At 45.1% G+C, this 22,321-nt stretch overlaps 1 protein-coding gene across 2 annotated transcripts in view; it reads right to left on the reverse strand.

The window, feature by feature from the left end:
- Positions 1–393: 393 nt before the first annotated feature.
- The window catches only part of nxn (nucleoredoxin), a 53,282-nt gene continuing 31,354 nt past the window's right edge, over positions 394–22,321 (reverse strand). For both annotated transcript variants that reach the window (XM_084018686.1, XM_084018687.1), the window contains exons 2-8: positions 14,516–14,633; positions 11,127–11,260; positions 9,143–9,243; positions 8,948–9,054; positions 7,310–7,489; positions 6,759–6,883; positions 394–1,176 (exon numbers count right to left, since the gene is read on the reverse strand). In XM_084018686.1, coding sequence (XP_083874812.1) covers positions 994–1,176; positions 6,759–6,883; positions 7,310–7,489; positions 8,948–9,054; positions 9,143–9,243; positions 11,127–11,260; positions 14,516–14,633 — 948 coding nt within the window. In that variant the 3' untranslated portion in view covers positions 394–993. The remainder of the gene's footprint in view (positions 1,177–6,758; positions 6,884–7,309; positions 7,490–8,947; positions 9,055–9,142; positions 9,244–11,126; positions 11,261–14,515; positions 14,634–22,321) is intronic.

Here is a 22,321-nt window from a genome sequence, read left to right on the forward strand (position 1 = left end):
TATTGCTGGAAACTTAAAAAGGAGGAAAAACTTTGTGCTTGCCAGTGAAGTTTTAATGGGTGTGAGAAGTCATGACTGAAGTGACACAGTACAGGGATTTATACATTCAACAACTCTTCAAATGCCATTCCTGCACCTTCAGAAACAACCCGCTCTTTCTTCTTCTTCTTTAATAACATTAGAGGACCTTCACAGAAAATCCTCATAATGACGTTGAGATGAAAACCACCATTAACAACTGGCAAGAGATGACCTTCACTCACATAAAACACACACACACACACACACACACACACACACACACACACACACACACACACACACACACACACACACACACACACACACACACACACACACACACACACACACAGTGGGGTGGGGTTTTTCAAACATCAGTCACTGGTCTGTTACAAGCACGTTTAATGTGATCTTTACTGTATGTGCACCTTTTTATTGTATTTATTTAAATAGGGCCAGAAAGGCTTACGGCTACATCCAACTGAGGCTGAGCACATTTTGCACTACGTGTGTGAATTAACAACTGTAAAAATGCATTTTTATTTATTTATTTATTCTTTCTCGACATCATTCGGAAACCAAAAAAGTAACACAGACAAAAAAACACACACACACAAAGAATCAGCTGAATTAAGTAGGTCCACTGGGTAATTCTCTGGTTTTCTCTAGAAATGCTATTGAGTGAAAAAAAATACAGATACTTTTCTTGAGGCCAAAAAAACAAACAGAATCTCCACATATATATTACTGTAGGGACTATTGTCAATGCAAGGCACCACAGGAGAGAAAGAGGACTCCATGAAAAGAGGAACATGTCTAAAAAAAATGTTAAAATGTCAGTAAAAAGTGAGACATCTCTCCGACGTCGTGGGAAGGGCGAGGGGGGGCGTGGAGCAACAGGGCAGCGTCGTCGACCATGGAGTTCCCATTTCATATATTCCCATTTTATATATTTATATTCAGACTTCCTCTTCAGATGGGCTCCGGTTTGAGCTTCTCAGCCAGGAAGTCGCCGACAAACTGCTCCACGACGGTCGGCGTGATCTCCTCGACGTCGCGGACGTACTTGGCCCGGGCCGACATGTCCAGGATGGTGAGCAGCGGCGCCGCCTCCGGGAGGTTCGTGTAGTCCCGCAGGGAGTCGCTCATGTCGTCCTGCAGTGAGAGAGAGAGAAATATATATATATATATATATATATATATACACCCAGGGTTCCTACACCTCAAGTCACATTCAAGCACTTTTCAAGCACTTCAAGGTGCATTTCCATGCTTTTCCAGCCCCTTCCAGCTGTGGTAAACTCCATATTTGTATCAATCCAATGGTCAGTATTCAGTCTACTTATTATGTCACTTGTTCATCACATTAAATGAGATGTTATTGTCCTCTAAACAACCAACATGATGTTTGGAGACAGCTTTTTACAGAAGGACCACAAATGAAAGGAAAACTAATTCCACTAACAGATCCACAGAAATATAATCACCAACTATTTTCATCATCTGTTCATCATCAAAAGTCATTTTTCATAAAGAAATGTCACAAAATGCTGTTTTCAGTCCCTCAGATATGGAGATCTTCTTTTCTCTGTCCTATCATAGATGTCATCACATACAACACACATTTCAAGACCTTTAGTCTACATCCAAGCACTTTTTCAAACCTTGAAAACACCACACTAATATTCAAGGATTTCCAGCACCCGTCCGAGCCCTGTCCACACAGTGATGTGATTCCTCATGAGTCTGGATGGATTACTGGGAACGGACCCAAACCAGACTCACTCACACGTCTTTACTGAAACATCTTTCTTTTCTGCTCAAATTTCACATTTTTCTCTGACAATACTTTGGCTAACATCAGAACGGAGACTTCAGAACATTACTCATAAAGTTTCCTACAATAATAAAGCGTATAATGTCCCATAGTTTTGTTCCAGCAAACATAAATCTGCTGGATAAAAAGATGATAAAGGATGATAGGAGGAACATAAATCCTTTAATTATTTTTTTGGTCCCTAAAATAGAAAGCTTGTGCTCAATGTGAGCCATAATGTTATTGAAAAATATATTTTATATCTATTGGAAATGCAACATTGCAGTGCCGTCAGTGTGTAGGAATTCAAACCAGGTCTGTCCTGGACCAGGTCTGTCCAGGACAACATTTCTTGTAAAGTAACAGTCTGACAGCTGGAGAACCATCGGAGAATAAGAGAGGGGCTTTAATATTGGAAACCAGGACAGCAGCCGTCATGATTCACCCTGTAAATTCAGAACTGTCCGGCGAAATCTTTATTAATGTACATATTTCTTAAAAAGGGAGAATATGAAACTGTCTTCCTGCAGGCCGGCCTCCCAGAGATCCTCCTGGTGGGTGGAAAGACCAGGAAGGAACCGGACGGGGGTCCAACAACATCCCTCCTCTTTTCTTTTTGCAAAAAGCTCCTCCACCTTTTCCACATTCAAGCACTTTTCATATCATCACATAGAACACACATTTCAAGCACTTTCAAGCACTTTTCAAACCTTGAAAATGCCACACTAAAATTTAAAGTGTTTTCAAGGATTTCCAGCACCGGTACCAACCCTGTCCCTCACAGTTGTGAAGGAATACGTTGCTGCTGGGTTTGGAGGCTTTTATTTCCTTGGCAGTTATTTTGAAAGGGCTTCACCTGCGGCTTCCTGTCACCGTTCAAAACGGGATCACAACCTCTGCAGCCGCGGGCAACAAGAAAGACTCACCGGCAGCAACTTTCACACAAGCTTCCAAAAAGGGACCATTCATTATTGAGACTAGAATAAAAAAATAATGGACAGAGATCCTGTATTGCGTTTTTCTTCACAAAGTCAAATGGATTTCACATGTTATGTTTGGTGAAGGTCAGAGTTCACGGCTCCCATCACTGGAGACGTTTTCAAGGCAGCAGCGTGACCTGATTTCCCCTCGGCTTAGCTTAGCTGGCTCTCAGGGACTCCGAACATTAAAAAGATCAGATTCATGTGGAAAAGATTATGTTGAAAATACAAACAAGAGAAAGGGCCAGAAGGTGGCGCTGCAGCAAAGGGGTCTGGGAGCGTGGGGGGGTTAGGGGGCTCTGATGTTAATATGGTTACTGATTTATGTGCCAGAGTGAGTTTTTGTCAAAACAAAGTCAAAGATGAAGCGCTTTCAGATGGATTTCCTGCTCCACTCCCTGTTTGTGTCGCTCCGTCGCCGTTATCAGAAAAACCTGCAGCTATTGTTGCTAAATGGATCAAACCCACACGACAAGCACTCAGACTTCCCCCACGCTACCTAAAAAGGACGAACGTGCCAGGATGAAACCGCTAACAGATGGAGCACATGAGTCGCAGTGTGGTATTTTGTCGTAGGCGGCTCACTTCCACTTTATTGCCCTGCAAATCACCATACATCCACCGCTTAACGCTCGCAGATGGAAGCTGTCACCGACAACAACGCCGTTACCGCTGAAATACGGCTTCATTATCCGCTGCCTCGCTTTATGCAGCAACGCTAAACGTGTGGATTATAGATGATCCGGGGATCACACACACACACACACACACACACACACACACACACACACACACACACACACACACACACACACACACACACACACACACACACACACACACACAGTAAAGAAAACCACAAAAAAGGAGAGAAATTCCACAAATCTGCCACTGTGGGCCTTTTTTGCAGCCTCGGCGATACAAGATAATCTCTGCATCCTCGACCTCCGAGGAAGTCATGCATCTTTTGTTGTGTAAACTTGTGAGGTGCAGTGTGTGTGTGTGTGTGTGTGTGTGTGTGTGTGTGTGTGTGTGTCGCCGGGCCGTTCCATATCACACGCCGGCTTCTGACTTCTCAGACAAAAGTCTGTGATTGTGAAATTTGGGATATTCTCAGTTTACATTGCTGGAAGTGACATCATTGATCATAAACGTATTGAGGTATTTGTTGAGGTATGCCGTTTCTCCTGCTGAGGCTTTTATTTTGAAGGGAAATGCACGATTATCCCTCCAGAATAACTGTGATTCAAGATTCAAGATCAACTGTGATTCGCTTTGGACAAAAGCGTCTGCTAAATGACCTAAATGTAAATGTAAGATATTATCCCATCTAAATGGAGGAGAAACTAGTGAAGATCATCTCTTGAGTTACACGAGCTACAAAAACTTTCTGCAAAAAATAAAGTGAAAAAAAAAAAATCTATAATCTAAACACAAGCAATAAAACATGATTTGGATTTTAAGGCCAGTTTACATTGCTGAAAGCGTAAAACAGCTTGGCCTGATGTGTGTAAATGGAGGATAAACTGCTGAACATCTTGATTTAAGTTACAAAACTTTCCACCAATAATAAAAAAAGATTTCTCAAATTCTTTGCGAGCAAACATAAAAAAGCTGCACTCATCCAAACACTAAAAGCAATAAAACATGATTTTTTAAGGCCAGCTGTTGTTGTTTTCTCTCTCCTTCGAGCAACAAATCATTCAATGTGTTTCTAATTAAAACAATAAATGCCTTCCTGCCACGCCAGCAGCACTCCAGCTAAATGCTAACAGCATGCTAACATTCTCATGATGACAATGCGAAGATGCATAGCGTGTCCGTTCAGCGTGTCGGCATGGTAACGCTGGCCAACGATCAGCACTAAACACATCGTTAGATTTGCAGGCGTTTTGATCATAAATGTATTGAAGTGCTGAATAACGAGTCATCCTGTAGGGAGCATGAACGCCTGCAACACATCTCATTTTAATTCAATAGCTGTTATAAGACATTTCACTCAACACTAAATGTAAATACAGCTGCACCTGATGACTGGTTTTATGACTGAATCATTTACAGATTATATCCTTGATTCATTTGGGCTATAAAACACGAGAACGAGAGTCCAAAATCCTAAAATATTCTAATTACATTCACGTAAGAGAAAGAAAAGCTGCACATTTTTGCTTCAATATGAACTAACAGCCAATAAAATCAGTGCACTACTGTGTTGCGTATGTTTTCTTTCAGCAGAGTAAGAAGAATGTGCCGGAGTCTGAGCCTCCAAACAGGAAGTGATATCTGACAGTGATTTCATAACCGGCCGAGAGCGAGAGCCAGGAAATGAGACCTGCACGTCGATGTGAAGCTAGCTGCCGTTAGCATGTGTGCTACAAAACTCCTGAACCACGTCGAGCTCCAGAGCAACAATGCATCTTTGTGTTTCTGGACCAAATACATATTTGGCACGCAGACAATGAGCCTTTTCTTGTGCACCTTCTCCAAAGTCAAATTCAAGCACTTTTCAAGCACTTTAAGGTGCATTTCCATGCTTTTCCAGCCCCTTCCAGCTGTGGTAAACTCCATATTTGTATCAATCCAATCCTCAGTATTCAGTCTACTTATTATGCCACTTGTTCATCACATTAAATGAGATGTTATTGTCCTCTAAACAACCAACATGATGTTTGGAGACAGCTTCTTCACATAGAACACACATTTCAAGCACTTTAGTCTAAATCCAAGCACTTTTCAGACCTTGAAAACACAACACTAAAATGTCAAGTGTTTTCAAGGATTTCCAGCACCCGTACGAACCCTGATGTGTCGTTGACACTTCAAGGCTTAGGGGCGGCCTTGGACGGACAGTTGGCACATGTGTGAAAAGCCCCCGCGGCCACGAAACCCGAGCCTGGACTCGATGTGTGACACCAGAAACCAGCCGGCCCTCTGACTGGAGGTCTGCCGGTCTGAGAGAGAGATCTGGGCAGGAAGGAGGGAGCTGGAGGGTAGCGAGGTAGCTAATCTGGTAATTATGTCGGGCCGCGGCTCGCTAACTCCACCGGCTCGGGAAAGGTCGAGACAGAACAACACGAGATAATCAGAGTTCTGAAAACGTCAGGGTGAAGACGTGGGAGGAGGCGCAGGAAGAGATGGAGGGATTATTTGGACGTGGAGGAGGAGGAGGAGAAAAGTCTGCTGGCACGCTCTCATGGCGATAAAAAGACACCGGGGTGAATTCTGGGTCACGGAGAGGAGGGAGAGGGTGCCACTGCCGATGTGTTGGGTCCAGATTCAAACCTACGATGATCCGAGCCTGACCGATACTGCTGTCCCACGTCGTCATGGTGACGTCACCCGTTGCTTTGTGGACTGAACGGTTTTGCATCTTCACGGAATGTTTGCAACCAGTGAAGGAAGTGACCATATTTGGACATGCATTAAATATGTTGCTGACTTATTGGCAACATTGTTGCAACATTCCGTTTGTTTATTTTGAAACTGATACGTTTCCTGGCTCAATATTGCTCATAATTCTTCCATAAGCAAAGTTAATGTGGCTATAATCAATATTTTCATAAACAATTTATTCTCGTTTTTGCTCGTTGCGGCAAAGCCATGAAACTAAATCACCTGACTCTCAGCTCTAAAGAACATTCTAGCTTCTTTTAGCTAATTATCTTGGTTTTCTAACTCTTCACCTCCACATTCAACAACAAGAAGCTAAAAAAACCCCCCAACTTAGCAGCTAAAGACACAGATATATTCTTTCTCAGGAGATCAGAGACCAAAAACCGGGCTAAAACCAAGATTATAATATTTGCCAAGTGGCCACAAACACATCATGACGAAGCGGCGGCAGAACAAACGCTCACGGATGAGTTACCGTGTGTCACACGAGAACATCCTCAGCTATGCGATTCAGCGTCAGATGACATTTTGGCTGCGGCTTATCTCACCTCTCCAGCCACGAAGAACAGCAGCGGCATCTCCTCCTCCTTGGCTTTGTACTTGGCCATGAGCTTCTCCGCGATTGGCTGAATCAGCTCCTTGGCCGGCTCCAGCTCACCTTCCTCCTCGGCGTCTGGACCAGAAGAGACACATGGAAAGGTGTTATTAAGGTATGGAGGGGGGAAATAAATCCACCTTCATGAATCCAGTTGGATGGGGAGGGACACCGAGGTGTTCTCCAATTTTGAGGACTTCGCCGTCCAAAAACCAGGAGCTGTCTGACAGACGTGACATTATTCTCCTGCATTTAATTTCTTTGCACCTCCTTTATTAGCATATAAATAGATAAATGCTAAAAACATTTCCCTCAGACCTTTGGGCCTTCCGACACGGGAAGAATTTTCCACAGTAGTCTTGACATTCAATACCACATAAATGCCAATCCATTCACGCACAGGGAGCTCCAGCCGGAGGAGGAGGAGGGGGAGGGTCCCCCCCCACCCCCAATGTGGAGGTGGGGGGTAAACAAAAAAAGAAAAGAAAACGGCGCTCTACTCACCCACGAACAGGACGAGGCAGGGCCCCTCGTGGAGCTGCACGGCGTTGGACTCGCTGAGCTCCAGCACGGGCCGCGGGTGCCACGGAAAGAGCCGGCACTCGGGGTCGTTCAGAACCTCCACCCGGCCCTGTCGCGAGATCATGTGACCCTCGGCGTCCAGCAGGATCAGTGTGGGAATACCTGGTGAGGAGGGGGAGGCGTTAGGCCTTTTTTTCTCTCCCAGTTTATTTCCCAGCGTCACTTCTGATAACGATCTCTCCGCCTTATTAACGGCCCTCATCAGAAACAGACACCATCCGGGAGCAAACAGTGAAGGTGAGCGAGTTCCTGCCTGTGCATGTGGACCGAAGGAGGGAGGGGGGAGGAGGGAAGGAGGGAGGGGGGAGGAGGGAGGGAGGAGGGGGGGAGGGAGGAGGGGGGGAGGAAGGGAGGAGGGGAGGTGGTAGTGTTGACTCGTCTTCCATACATTCCTCACATACTTTGCAGGAGAGGCCAAGAGCAAACTCTTGCAAACTTCCATCCATTCTTAGCAGAGAGGAAGATGATGAAGAGGAAGAAGAGGACGAAGAGGAAGAGCTTCAACCAACGAGACTGTCAACTTGATGACCAGCTCACATTCCTCAATCAGGCAATATTTGTGTTGCCGTTTGCCAGCCCGGCACAGAGAGCTGTCAGGGCCGGCAACCTCCTGTTCTGAAGAAGTGAAGCCAACTCCGAAGTGCCTTAAAGCTGCATTCTCTCTGCTGGCCACCAGGGGGCGACTCCTCTCTGGTTGTATAGAAGTCTATGAGAAAATGGTCCTACTTCTCTCTGCTGGCCACCAGGGGGCGACTCCTCTCTGGTTGTATAGAAGTCTATGAGAAAATGGTCCTACTTCTCTCTGCTGGCCACCAGGGGCCGACTCCTCTCTGGTTGTATAGAAGTCTATGAGAAAATGGTCCTACTTCTCTCTGCTGGCCACCAGGGGGCGACTCCTCTCTGGTTGTGTAGAAGTCTATGAGAAAATGGTCCTACTTCTCTCTGCTGGCCACCAGGGGCCGACTCCTCTCTGGTTGTATAGAAGTCTATGAGAAAATGGTCCTACTTCTCTCTGCTGGCCACCAGGGGGCGACTCCTCTCTGGTTGTGTAGAAGTCTATGAGAAAATGGTCCTACTTCTCTCTGCTGGCCACCAGGGGGCGACTCCTCTCTGGTTGTGTAGAAGTCTATGAGAAAATGGTCCTACTTCTCTCTGCTGGCCACCAGGGGGCGACTCCTCTCTGGTTGTATAGAAGTCTATGAGAAAATGGTCCTACTTCTCTCTGCTGGCCACCAGGGGGCGACTCCTCTCTGGTTGTATAGAAGTCTATGAGAAAATGGTCCTACTTCTCTCTTGATGTATTATCTCAGTAAACATTGTAAACATGAGTTTATGGTCTCAATCTCTAGTTTCAAGTCTTCTTCAATCCAGCATGACGTTCATTTAGTACATTATGGTCCATTTAGAGTCCACCAGACCAGAAAGCAGGGGATGCTTTAGGGGGCGGGGCTTACCTGCTGATTGACAGGTCGCTACCACGCTACCAATGCTAGTTGCGTTATAAAGCTACGCTCTCAGCTGGACGATCTAAAGCAACATTTCTAAGGAGATGGCTGTTACCTTGTATTCCATATAGTCTATTGAGTCGTGACCGCCGAGCCTCGTCCGAATACGGCACCGCCAACCACGGCATCTCGCTGAAGTACTGCTGGAAGGACTCCTCTGACCTGGAGCGGGAACGCACCAACGAAGAAGACCGGTTATTTGCACCCTTGACGGACGTTTTGCATCAATGAATCTGATCCTGGATCTCACCTGTCAGCGCTGACGAACACGATCTCAAACTTCTGACCCGACTCTTTGACGGTTCGGTAGGTTTCCACCAAGACCCGGGTCAGACTGCGGCACGGCGGGCACTAACAGACAGACAGGCAGAGAGAATGTGAATACACCTTTCCACAAAGTAGTACATCTTTGTTTTTCTTTCACATCCAAACCACTAATCCTGCTCTAATACCAGCTTGAGGAAGTATTTGTTCCTCTGTGTGTGTGTGAGTGTTTGGAGAGCTAGAAGCGGCATTAAAAGATGACATCAGGATCTATTTATATCCCAGTTAAGGAACTTATGCACTAACATTTTTGAACGACCTCCCCAGAGTTTGCCTTCTGGTGAGAGAGAGACGTCGGGGAAACTTTCTGTGTTCCAGAGAAATAATGAGGAGATTTAACACACTTCACATTTTTCTGCTGCCTGGCCGATAAGTGGTATCGTTTTCTGATCATTTCCAATAAAATGCACCAGCAGTGATCATATTAACATATTGATTTTAAATTATAGGAATTAACTGATTTGTTAACAAGTTCTTAAAGTGTTTTTTATTTATCAAAATGCAAGTCCCCACTTCTCCTGCATATGCTTTTATTTTGAAGGGAAATGTAATATAGTCATGTAATCCTTTTTTATTTTGCCTTAAATCTTAAAAGAGAGGTATTTGTTGAGGTAGCTGTCTCCTCAATAGGCTTTTATTTTGAAGGGAAATGTAGGTGTTTGCACGATTATCCCGCCAAAGTAATTTTGATTCAAAATATTATCCCGATAATCATCAAAAATATCCTGAAAACTCTCAAAATGGCACTTAAACATACTGGTATCACTTTTATTTTTCAAATAATATCAAATATATAATATAATATCAAATAATCTCAAATAAGATGATAAATCATGATTCCCTGCATGAATAAAAGATAAATACAAGTGTTATAATTAGGCATTATTTTCCATGGCTTTTTGAAGACAGCCATAATGGAAATTCACCACAATCAACTTATTGATCGCAATAAAATCCTGTCCTTCACATCTGTTAGAATAAGTGTATTTTTTCTGGGCATGTGAAAAAAAAAAAAAAACATTCTCATGAATATTATATAACAGTCCAGTCAGTGAGGGAGAGCAGCGGATACAGTATGTGTCAAGCATTGATCCATTCATGAATCCTCACCGACACAAAGGGAGCGTGGGAGCGAGAGCAGGAAGCACAACCCGCCGCTCATTAACGCACGCCGTCCTCACGCACGTCAATGCTGTACATCGTTAAAAGTCTTTCTTTTTTTTTTATTTGCCAATGTTTGACGTTTTAGATCAAGTTGAACTGTAAGAGACATTCCCTCACACAAACACACAGTGACATAAAGGTCCTGTTTCTCTGCCAGGGGCCCCGTTTGAGGCCCCTAGAACATTAAAAGGGAGAGAAAACCTTTGCAAACGGATGCCAAGGCGGGGTCGCTGGCATTTCAGGGTTTCTGAAAATTACGTTTAATAGCGGGTAGATTTACACGAGTAACCGGGGGAATGTGGCGGTAAAAAAATGCTGCAAATAAACTGGGATTTGTCCTTTTTCACATTTTGTTTTTAATGGGTCTGGGGTTCGAGCCAGCACGTCACACACACACACACACACACACACACACACACACACACACACACACACACACACACACACACACACACACACACACACACACACACACACACACACACACACACACACACACACACACACACACACACACACACACACACACACACAGAGCTCGGCTTCCTGTGCCGCATCTCATCAGTCCACCGAAACAGACCATAGTGATGATGTCAGCTGGGTGTGGTGATGCCTACTTAAAGAAAATAAAAGGTCCAGAGGTGGCCGTGGAAACTGATGCCCTCCTGCTGATCCTCTCTCTCTGACTAATGCCGTCTCTTCCCGCTCCGCTCGGCTGGCGATGAACCGCCGGTTTGTCCACTCACCCAGTGTGCTGAGAAGTACACTCCCACGTAGTGTCCCTCCAGAGAGCCGCTGTCTGCTGTCTGCCTGTTGTTCCTGAGCAGAGGCCCCGCCACCACCTCGGCAAACGGCTTGGGACCCCAGGGGAACTCCAGGCCTGGGGGGGGAGGAGAGAACAGATTTGAGCTAAAGGCTAATCCACATGCTAACATCATTATTTCATGTAGGCATGGGACGATATGCATATTCTGGACAAAATAATTGCGATATTTTCCTGATAATCATCAAAATGTGCTTAAAACTCTTAAAAATGTCAGCAAAAAATATATTTTTTGGAAGAAACAAATATTTTTTTTAAATGAACAATCAAATAAGCTGAAATATGATGATGGTATATAATTAGGTCTCCCTGCATAAATAAAGGATTAATAGTTTAAAAAAAATATATAAATATTTTTTAAATTAATGTACAAAATCAGGTTCAAGTCACACGGCAACAATATTTACAATTATACCGATAATACAAATTCATCACGACAGACTTATTAAGACCGTTTTTTCCATCACAATCTGCGATAAAATGTTAAATCATCCATTTTAACATGTTTAGCATGTATAGTGTTTACAATGCTATTAATAATAATTAGCTGAGTCTGATCGTTCCGCAGATAAACTAAAATACTGGACAAATACAAAGTCAGAAGATCAACAGAGTTACTACAATTTATCCTCAGGGGAACACGAATGTCTGCACAATGTATCAGGATCAAAATATTTCCAAATATATATATATTGGCTTCCATCTCAGAGCAACAACACGTGAGTGGAACAATTGTGTTGGTTATTGATTAATCCGTCTTTAAATGTCCAAAAGTCCAAACACCAACGATTTCAGTCGTAGAAGAAAAAAGGAAGCCAGAAAAAGATTCACCTAAATATGGGTTAAATCAATACGTTTTATGTCAACTGGCTAATCAATTAATCGACCAATCATCCACGGATTTAAACCAGAAACACCTTTTCTGTCCGGCGTCTCATGGCTGTTAAATAAAGCCCCCCCGCTCTCCTTCACACCTCTCATTTCATCTCAAGGTGTCTTCATTGTTGCCATCGAGCATTCGAGATGCATTTGGAGCAGCGGGATTTAAAAGAAGCAGGTAGATGGTGAATAAGGCCTCGGGTGGGTGGGCCGCTTCATAATGGGGCTCTTTAAAGCGAGTGCAGGGTTTTTTTCCAGACCTCCATTAAGCAGGAACGACACATCTGCAGCGCTCTGACACACACGGCCGTTTATTGTTGTCCTCGTTGTAAAAGTGCACTCCATCGCTGCTGCAGGCTAGTCGGACGCCACTCAACTTCCTTTCATGGAGAGTGAAAGGCCCCGAATCCCCCCCCCCCACCCCCGTCTTCATGTGCTGAAAACTCTCCTTTTTTAAAACCCAAACCCAAGCTGGATTGATTCGTCACGTCAGGAAGTCTCTCGATCCGCCTCTCGAGTAAAAACGGATTAAAAATGACCAAGACCAAGAAAAATGTGAGGCTGGCGAGCATCTCTGCTGCTCAGTCCAGAGATTAATCTGTTCTCCAGCCACACCGAGTTTGGAAGAGAATCAATGGAAGTACATTAAGAAATAAATATATTACTCATTATTTGTACCACTATTCAGAAGTCATGTAATCCTTTTTTTTTGCCTTAAATCTTAAAGAGAGGTATTTGTTGAGGTAGCTGTGCCAGTTCTCATAAATAGGCTTTTATTTTGAAGGGAAATGTAGGTGTTGGCATGATTATCCCCTGATTTGGAAGGACCATCAATGGAAGTACATTAAGAAATCAATATGTTACTCATTATTTGTACCACTATTCAGAAGTCATGTAATCCTTTTTTTTTGCCTTAAATCTTAAAGAGAGGTATTTGTTGAGGTAGCTGTGCCAGTTCTCATACATAGGCTTTTATTTTGAAGGGGAAAGGTAGGTGTTGGCATGATTATCCCCTTATTTGGAAGGACCATCAATGGAAGGACATTAATAAATCAATATATTACCCTATATATTAGAGGTATTTGTTGAGGTAGCTGTGCCAGTTCTCATACATAGGCTTTTATTTTGAAGGGGAAATGTAGGTGTAGGTGCAGGATTATCCCGCCAAAATAATGGTGATTCAAGATATTATTCCGATAATCATCAAACCTATAATTAAATCTCTTAAAATGACCAAAAGAAAGGAAAACGTGAGTCCAGATAATAATCTGTTCTCAAACGGCTGATGCATCATGGGTAATTCTGCAGGCTCGGACTAGCTTTCATTAACCGGGTCATAATCCTTGTGTGTGTGTGTGTGTGTGTGTGTGTGCCTCGCCGCCATTGCCACATGACTTCTCTCACGCTGACCTAACCGGGTGTGAAGAGGCGAACATTTGAAATAAAAATGTTGGTCGCCCTCGGTTACGGAGGGAAAAGGAACGCAAGTTGGCTCTTGTTAATTCTCCGTCTTCACTTCAAAGTGCAGAAATTATAGGTTTCAACAGATGAGGGAGTGAGACGCGGACACGCCATAATATTCAGGCAGGCACCATAATTACAGCGGCATCAACACACACACACACACACACACACACACACACACACACACACACACACACACACACACACACACACACACACACACACACACACACACACACACACACACACACACACACACAAAAAGAAAGTTAGTGTAAAAAACGGTGAATGATGTGGCACAGGAAACAGACTGTGTGTGTGCAGGCGTGACCTTGTTTATACTCACACTTCTGGATGTTTATTGCACTCGTTTATGTCGTGTAATCAAGTTGTACAACAGTGGAATAATTCATTATTTGGGTATTTTGTCAGTTGTATTATTATTATTATTATTATTATTATTATTATTACTATTACTGCCCCTGATTGTTATGGTTGCAACATTCAGCAAACTGATGCAGAAGAAATGTGATGTGCAGATGTGCAGAAGAAGAAACAGGTGGAGTGTAAAATGCCAGACGTCTCTTTATTTATTTTGCCTCGGGGTGATTTTCTACCTGCTGTGGTGTTTTTCTTTACGGGGGACAGGTGGAAACCAGAGAGGTGATTACCAAGATGGTTTTTATCGTATTTATGAAAGAGAGTTTGCATCTGCAGCCCAGAGAGACTGAAGAATTCAGGTGAATTCAAAGTGTGTGAGAAATCGATCCGTCTCCCTGTTTCCTGGTCAACCTGCCACATTTTTGGGGTTAACCATTTAGTAACGAGGATTAAGGTCAGAGCTCGAGGTCAGCTTTTTTACAGAAGGACCACAAATGAAAGGAAAACTAATTCCACAGAAATATAACCACCAACTATGTCCATCATCTGTCCATCATCATGTGTGTGTGTGTGTGTGTGTGAGCTCACCTTTAGGGTCGTCTCTGACTACCAGGAGACCGTTTCGACAGACCACCTTCCCCGTAGCGGCGTCCACAAACACCAGAGACGGGATGCTGGTTACTTTGTACTTATTCCACAGCTTCATCTGCAGAGGAGAGAGGAAGAGGAAGACGATGTGTTTATCGTTTATTTATATTTATGCAGAGACATCTTTTCCTTATTTAAGGAAATCTTCAATCACAATTATTATGACAACAAACCCATCATCACGTTCTCCAGCTCTGTGATGCTTAAAGCTTCAGATTGATTGATTGCTGGATGGTTGAAATAGACTCGTTTTGTAATTCTCTTCAGGATATATTGTTAAACAGGTGAACAGTATGACCGGGGATGTTTATAAAGGCATTTCTCCATGTGGGCTCCACTTTAAGAAGAGGCTGAACCGGAGTGAACCCATTCTGGGTCATGACTACAGTAAAAGCAGCTGAAAGGACCGCTGTTCCTCTGAAGCAAAGAAGAAATTCATGAATCCTCCTTCATCCCTTGACTCTGTGAATTCAAGATCCACAGGCATGTATGACCTTAAATTAAAGATCCTTTACAGCCATAAATATCGTGCATGAACCGTATTTATAGTTGGGCGATCGGCGTGCTCCTCGACATCAGAGAGCACATCAAACATTTCAACGTATCGGAGCCTCGCTTTACATATCAGAGGGAATAACAGTCCTGAACAGGAAGAACCAGGGCTTGTGAAGGAGCGGCAATCTGCACCGGCAATGTTGCTGCTTCAGGGGATACAGAGAGGCAGCAGGAGAGGATGAATAAGGAAGAAGGATAAGGAAAAGGGATAAGGAAGAAGAAGAAGGATGAGGAAGAAGAAGAAGAAGAAGAAGGAGGATAAGGAAGAAGAAGGAGGAGGAGGATAAGGAAGAAGAAGAAGAAGAAGAAGAAGAAGAAGGATAAGGAAAAAGAAGAAGAAGGATAAGAAGAAAGAAGAAAAAGGATAAGGAAGAAGAAGAATCCCTCGCAGGAAATCTCAGAAAACTCTTTACTTTTATGTCTCCACACACTTCAAGCTTCACTTCTGACTCGTTTATTGACTGAAATAAACCGGTTTAACTCGACACTACGGCTCTTAAGTACCCGATAATATAATATTAGAATGACGTGTCGTTATTCCTGCAGGAGGATGAAACCGTTCCGGTGACTTCACTGCAGGAGCCGAGCACAAAGACCGAACCGGAGACGGGAACGTTTGCACACGGCACGTGTTTTAGTCATTGTGCAGCTCTTTGCACACACATACACCCGGCAGAGGTCAACCTCGGGGTCAGACGCTCTGTCCCACGGACAAGACAACCCGGAGCCTCCCGGCTATGTTGGTCTGGAAGTCCCTCAAAAAGCAAAAGAAAAAAAAAAGGAAACTCTGGCGTCACAGTCAACGGTTTTACCACACGCTCCACGCCGGTCTGGAAACTCAATCTCACGCTCCCAAATTGCCGGGAGTTTAAGGGGGCATTAACTGTGACCGTCGTCCTCAACGCCAACGACACTGCAGCCGTTTCACTCAGCCGTCTGCTGCCGTCATCCCGGGATGATGATGATGATGTGAGAGTCCAGGCCGGACTCAGACCAAAAACACAGTGATTGGTTCTGCACTAAAAAGACAAGAAATATAATCCATGCTAAAAATAAAAACCCACACTACACATTAATATGAACTTTGAGGACGGGAGTAAAGATGAACTGAAACGCAGCATCGACAGAGCAGCTGAGAGGGTTTTGTGCAGGATCCTCAGATGCAGAACCGATTCGTCCTCTTTGTCTCGTTGCTAATTTACTAGCATCCTGGAATACTGTCTGCCTGGTGATTCGGCTGCAGATCAGAGTATCACCGCATGCAGAATCCTTTGAGGGTTTAGATCCGCCTTTAGAATGAAAGGACCGTTAAAAACATCCGGGAACACACAGAACATGACTCTAAACAAACACAGAAGTCATGCTGCCCTCATTGTTTTTTTATCTTGTCAGGTTTTATTAGTCTGTAAAAGGACGAGGCAGTAAACTTCACTTCTTAAAAGTGAAGCCAACCATGAAGTGCCTTAAACTTGCATTCTCCCTGCTGTCCACCAGGGGGCGACTCCTCTCTGGTTGTATAGAAGTCTATGAGAAAATGGTCCTACTTCTCTCTGCTGGCCACCAGGGGGCGACTCCTCTCTGGTTGTATAGAAGTCTATGAGAAAATGGTCCTACTTCTCTCTGCTGGCCACCAGGGGGCGACTCCTCTCTGGTTGTATAGAAGTCTATGAGAAAATGGTCCTACTTCTCTCTTGATGTATTATCTCAGTAAACTTCTTCAATCCAGCATGATGTTCATTTAGTCCATTATGGTCCATTTAGAGTCCACCAGACCAGAAAGCAGGGGATGCTTTAGGGGGCGGAGCTACCTGCTGATTGACCAATCATTTACCAGCTTCTTAAATGTGAGGATTTGCAAGTTTGCCATCATTGTAAAGTGAATATATTTGGGTTTTGGATTAACCTTTCAGACAGAACAAAAACACTTTAAGACTATAAAACTATTCGGAAGATTAATCAAATGATTGACTTAAAGATTTGTTTGAGTTTCACATACAAGCTGCTTTGCAGATCAATATTGCATGTGCTCATATCCCGTCTTTCTTGAAGGTTGCCTCTATTCATTATCAATAGCAGACCAACTAGAGCCGAGCAGGAGGCCCGGCTCTACAGTTACACAGCGGTTTAAAAAGACGCCAATAAAGCCTTGTAAGAGAGAGAGAGCCCACCAACTGTTAGGACCCCGGGGAGAGCTGGAAATCCATACTAACAATCCATTAAGTCTCGTGGACACGCAGACATTAGCCCCACGCTACGCTCAGCGCTCATCATGCTAATTGGATCACGCATGGCTGGCGGAGAAGAGCCAATCAGCCGACCGCGGGGACGCCGGATCAGACATGCATCGACATAACGAGGTTGAAAAGTGTATCGAAAAAGAAATAAAATGCTGATTATTTCAGATTTATTAAGAACAACGTAGGGATCAATGCTAGCAGCGATGTCCTCCCTGGACCCGAAACCCAAACCCCCTCCAGAGAGAGATCCACGTTTCCTTGTTGAATGTCACGCGTGGCGATCGCTTTCACGCCTTTCTGCACTGTTGCAGTTTATGGCAACATTTGGCCCTTTAAAAAGGGTTTTTTATTTTACATCTGCACACATCTGGTTCGGTTTTGACCCCCGGTCCCCCTTTGGAGACCACTTCCAGCCTGCAGTGAAATCTGGGCCTCTGTCAAGTAGCTCCGGTTGGGTGTTTTCACCCTGTTGAGAGAACTGGAGTGGAAGGAATTTCATCATTCAGCGTGCCCGGTGCACCCGTCGGTGTGTTTAAAGCCCCGCCCCCCTCCTCACGGATTCGCCGGGGCCGGTTCGGGGCCCCGAGGCGTCTGCCAGACGTTCCCATCGCTGCTTCATTACGACGGTGACACTACAAAAGGAAAGTCAGCCCTTTACAACGGAGGACATGAGAGGGATCCTGCTGGGACGCTGATAGCAGCAAGCCTTTATCTTCCAGCATTAAACATGAGACGCTTGGTGATAATCCAACACTTATCTCCGGGAAAAAAAGAAAGGAAGGGGGGGGGTTCTTCATTCAATTTCATCCAGATAAACAACCTCCAGCATTCACAATTCATACCTTCACACAGTAGTTTGTGGAATTTATTTTTTAAACCGACGCAGGAAGTCTCAACGGCATTCATTAAAAAAAAAAGTTTCCCCTTATAATGTTTTTTTCTTCACGTCAAGAGGAATTCATTGGCACGGTTTACAGTGCATGAGAAAAAGAGTTCCCATTTGATTTGATTTTGAAAAAAGAGGGCTTTTCAAAATAAAATAATTTGCATAGAAGAGGTAAGTTCTGCAGATCAACGGCTTCTTTAGACGGAGATGGAAGCTCCTCTATCTGACACGTAAGACATGTTCATGTCTTTCCATTTTTATTGGGAGTGCCTGCAGGCGGTGTGATCTCTCTGCTAGCTTCTTAAAAACAGAAATCTGCAAATGGATTCAAGGTAGCATGTTGGTGCAGCAGCAGCATTTCATCCATCGTTCAAATCTAAAAAACATTCTTGCTCAGTAGTTGAAGACAGATGAGAAACAAACTCCCCTGTCTGCAAACTCATTAGTCGCTGCCTACATCTCCTCCTCCTCCTCCTCCCTCCTCCTCCACCTCCTGGCTCGGGCCCTCTACAGCCGGCTTCGACTCTTGCATTCCTCCACGCTGCAACCCCGCCTCTGCTTGATCTGCCTCCCGAAGGCTCTCGGTAAACTGCCTGTATCCACTTCAAAAACCCCGTTGCTGCTCTTCACGGCTACAAAGAGGAGCTCCTCCTCCCCCTCCTCCCTCCTCCTCTCAGCCACACTGTAGTGTAAGTGTGTGTTACTTCGCCGCTCTGACCCCCAACCCGACTATCGCTTTACCCGGTCAAGAGGCTTCACCGCCGCGGCTCCCCGGGTGGTGAAATACGCGTCTGGAAGCCGGCGACAGCTGCAGAGTCGCTGCCCTTTCTCGACGCTAGACCCATGACCTCTCTCTCTCTCTCTCTCTCTCTCTCCCTCTCTCTCTCCCTTTGCATGTGCACGCCGTTTTGCATTACATAAACCACAAGAAATGCTTTGCTTTCATCTTCAGCACTCATTCCTGTACCACATGGCTTTCCCTCCTCCCCTCAAGTGTCAGCTGCATTCCCAGAATATAATAAAAAGTACGGGCCACTCACTCCCAAACCTCCTCCCGATGCTCATTACAGAGGCTCATCCTGCTGCACTACACCCCCCCCCCCCCCCCCAAATGTTTTCAAAGAACTCAGCAGGCTTTTGCATCAAACCAAAGATCTTGTGCATTTTTATTAATCATAGAACATTTTTTGGCCTGAGATATTGTTTTTTTTATTGCCAGATCCTCCAGAATGCAGGCGCTGGCTAAATTGCTTTTTTTTCTTCTCCTCCTCCTCTTCTTCTTCTTCTTTCCCCCTTGATAAAAAAAGGGCTCCCGTTGCCACGGCAACCCCCTCCCCTCCTCCTCCTCCTCCTCCTCCTCCTCCGAGAAGTCATGACATGTCACTGAGTGCCAGACATATTGTGGGCTCTCAGTTAATAATTCAGTGATAAATTAACGCTTTTGTGGGGAAAAAAACAGGTGCTAAAATGTCAGAGGGCTTCTGCTCGGGGAAAAATAACCCAGCAGGGGAAAAAAGGGGGAGAAAAGAGGGGAGGTGGGTGTTTCTCCTCCTCCTCCTCCTCCTCCTCCTCCTCCTCCCCTTCCAGCCAGGCACAAAAGGCGACCCCTGAATACAGACTCTAAATCCAAACTTGGACCCTGTATGGTGAGACGTTTTTATGTAGTAAAGAACGTGGCGTAAAAACGGGGGGGGGGGGGGGGGGGGGGGGGACAGCCACCCACCTCCCGTCTGTGTGTGTGTGTGTGTGTGTGTGTGTGTGTGTGTGTGTGTGTGTGTGTGTGTGTGTGTGTGAGGGGGGTGTAAAGGAGTAAAAAGCCAGGGCTCAATAGGCATCTACAGCATTGTCTCTCCACAGGCGTGGGCCGCCCCCCCCAAGGCCGACATTCGGCAAGGTCAAAGGTCATCGCGGCATTCTTCACTCCCAGTGGCGTTCAGGCCAGTCTGCCTGCTGCCCCCCCCCTCCCCCACAGATGTACTGTTCTTTATTTCACTCTCTTTATGAAATATCAAAGAGCAAATTGTAAACCTATTACACACACACACACACACACACACACACACACACACACACACCACACACACACACACACACACACACACACACACACACACACACACACACAGTTGCTTAATGTGGAAAACATTTTCATTCTCTCCGCTTTAGTCACGCGACGCAGAACCGACGATTTCAACCACGAGAGATTTGGATTCATGAAGCCAACGTCTTCTCCTCGAGGCCGTCGGTCCAGGATCTGAGGATCTGAGGATCTGAGGATCCGGATCACACCCCCCCCCCCACACTCCTCACACTTTATTTTGTTCACTTTATTATCGTCTTTGCAACTAAAAGCACTAGAAAACACTTTTCAACCGTCGATGGCGGGTTTCAATCTTACGATGCTAACGAGGTAATTGAGCTGGAGTTTGCGTTTTCGAGGCGGCTCGTTTTCAAGAACCGCGATCATTTACATGCATGACTTTGTGCTTGATGGCTGAAGGTTAATGTCCGAAGGAAGGCAAAGTAAAGTACAACTTCTGAACAAGAACAGCATTGTTCTCGCTCTGCGATACAGAGCAAACAGTATAAGAGCAGGCTGACATGCTTGAACAAGCAACTTAAATATTGCTTCAGTGTGCGTCTTCTATAAAGAGGTTTTCAGAGCGAGAGCTAATAAATGTTCCCTCTTCGTATAACGAGTTTGGCCGGCCGTTCTCACGGCAGCCTGTTCCACATGTGATTGCAGGATGAGGGCGGGTTTAATCACCACAATTATTAAATGTATTTATTTATCGTTTTCATTATTGTAATAGCTGTGAAAAGGGGATAGTGCTGCAGTGCAACCGGCTTCTTTTTAAATAATATTTTATATTATGAATATTTTACAATTATACAAATGAAGTTAGCTAATGAAACACACAACCCCAACAACGTACGCTTCAGATATGAAGTGTTTATAATCTTTCTGTATTTAGTTTTGGTTTTAATCTGCATGCGAGGACGAGTTAACGCTTAACGCGTCGTCATGGCAACGGTCTTATTCAGGTCAATCTCTGCAGATCAATCATTAAATTCCTGCGACGCGGTAATGATTCACCTCCACGGCGTACGGATGCCGTGTCATGATTTCCTCGCCGTGACTCCCGACTCGTAGCCTGCGTTTCATCACGCCGACGCCCGCGGGTGGGGGGGGTTTGGAGGGGGGGGGGGGGGGGGGGGGGGGGGGGGGTCTAAACAGGCGTACAAGATAAGAGAGGACATGAAGCCGGTCTGGCTCTGGACCAGCTGGATGAGCTCTATCAGTTACCTTAACGTGACCTCGGGGACTGGCATGATACGCTCGCTGTCATCTGCCAACTCATGACGGCATTCGCCAAAAATGTAATACAACACACTCATATCTCCCTCTCTCATCCCCCCCCCCTGAACATCGTAATGCACCCCAGCGTGGAGCGATTCTGGCAAGAAAGTAAAGTCAGATATGCAAAAGAAAAAGCATGTTTGTTTGACCCTCGTTAAGTCTGTGCCGCTGCACTTTTAGGGGAGGGGGGGGGGGGGGGATCTGGGGCTGCTGCATATTAATAAAATGAGACAAAACACACATTACAATAAGCCTTTCAGCACAATTTGATTTCCATGCATGTGCTCAGCGAGCAAACAGACCCGCAGCAGCCGCCGCGCATTAATTCTACCCATAATCCTCCACATTATCGTTTCTCTGGTCGCCCCGTTTCCTGGAGAGTGGAAGTGGAGATGAGGAGGGTGTGTGTGTGTGTGTGTGTGTGTGTGTGTGTGGGGGGGGGGGTGTCGGGTTTAGACAGCTTCCCTGTTGTGCCCTCTGTTTGACCCCACGTTTAACTCCCACCACTCCTCCTCGTGCCGGAGCTCTGGGAAACCTCCCAGCGCCGCCGCTCCCCTGATCCCCCCCCCGCCCCCCAATCACAACACAACATTAATATTTATGGACATTCTCAAAAGGGAAACATTTCAGACACATTATCAGCGTTTTGTGCATAAATCAAGGGTCCCGCTGAATTGAATGAAGCATCCGTGCATTAAGACGGCACT

Source organism: Eutrigla gurnardus (genome assembly GCF_963514095.1).
Source record: "Eutrigla gurnardus genome assembly, chromosome: 10".
NCBI lineage: Eukaryota > Metazoa > Chordata > Actinopteri > Perciformes > Triglidae > Eutrigla > Eutrigla gurnardus.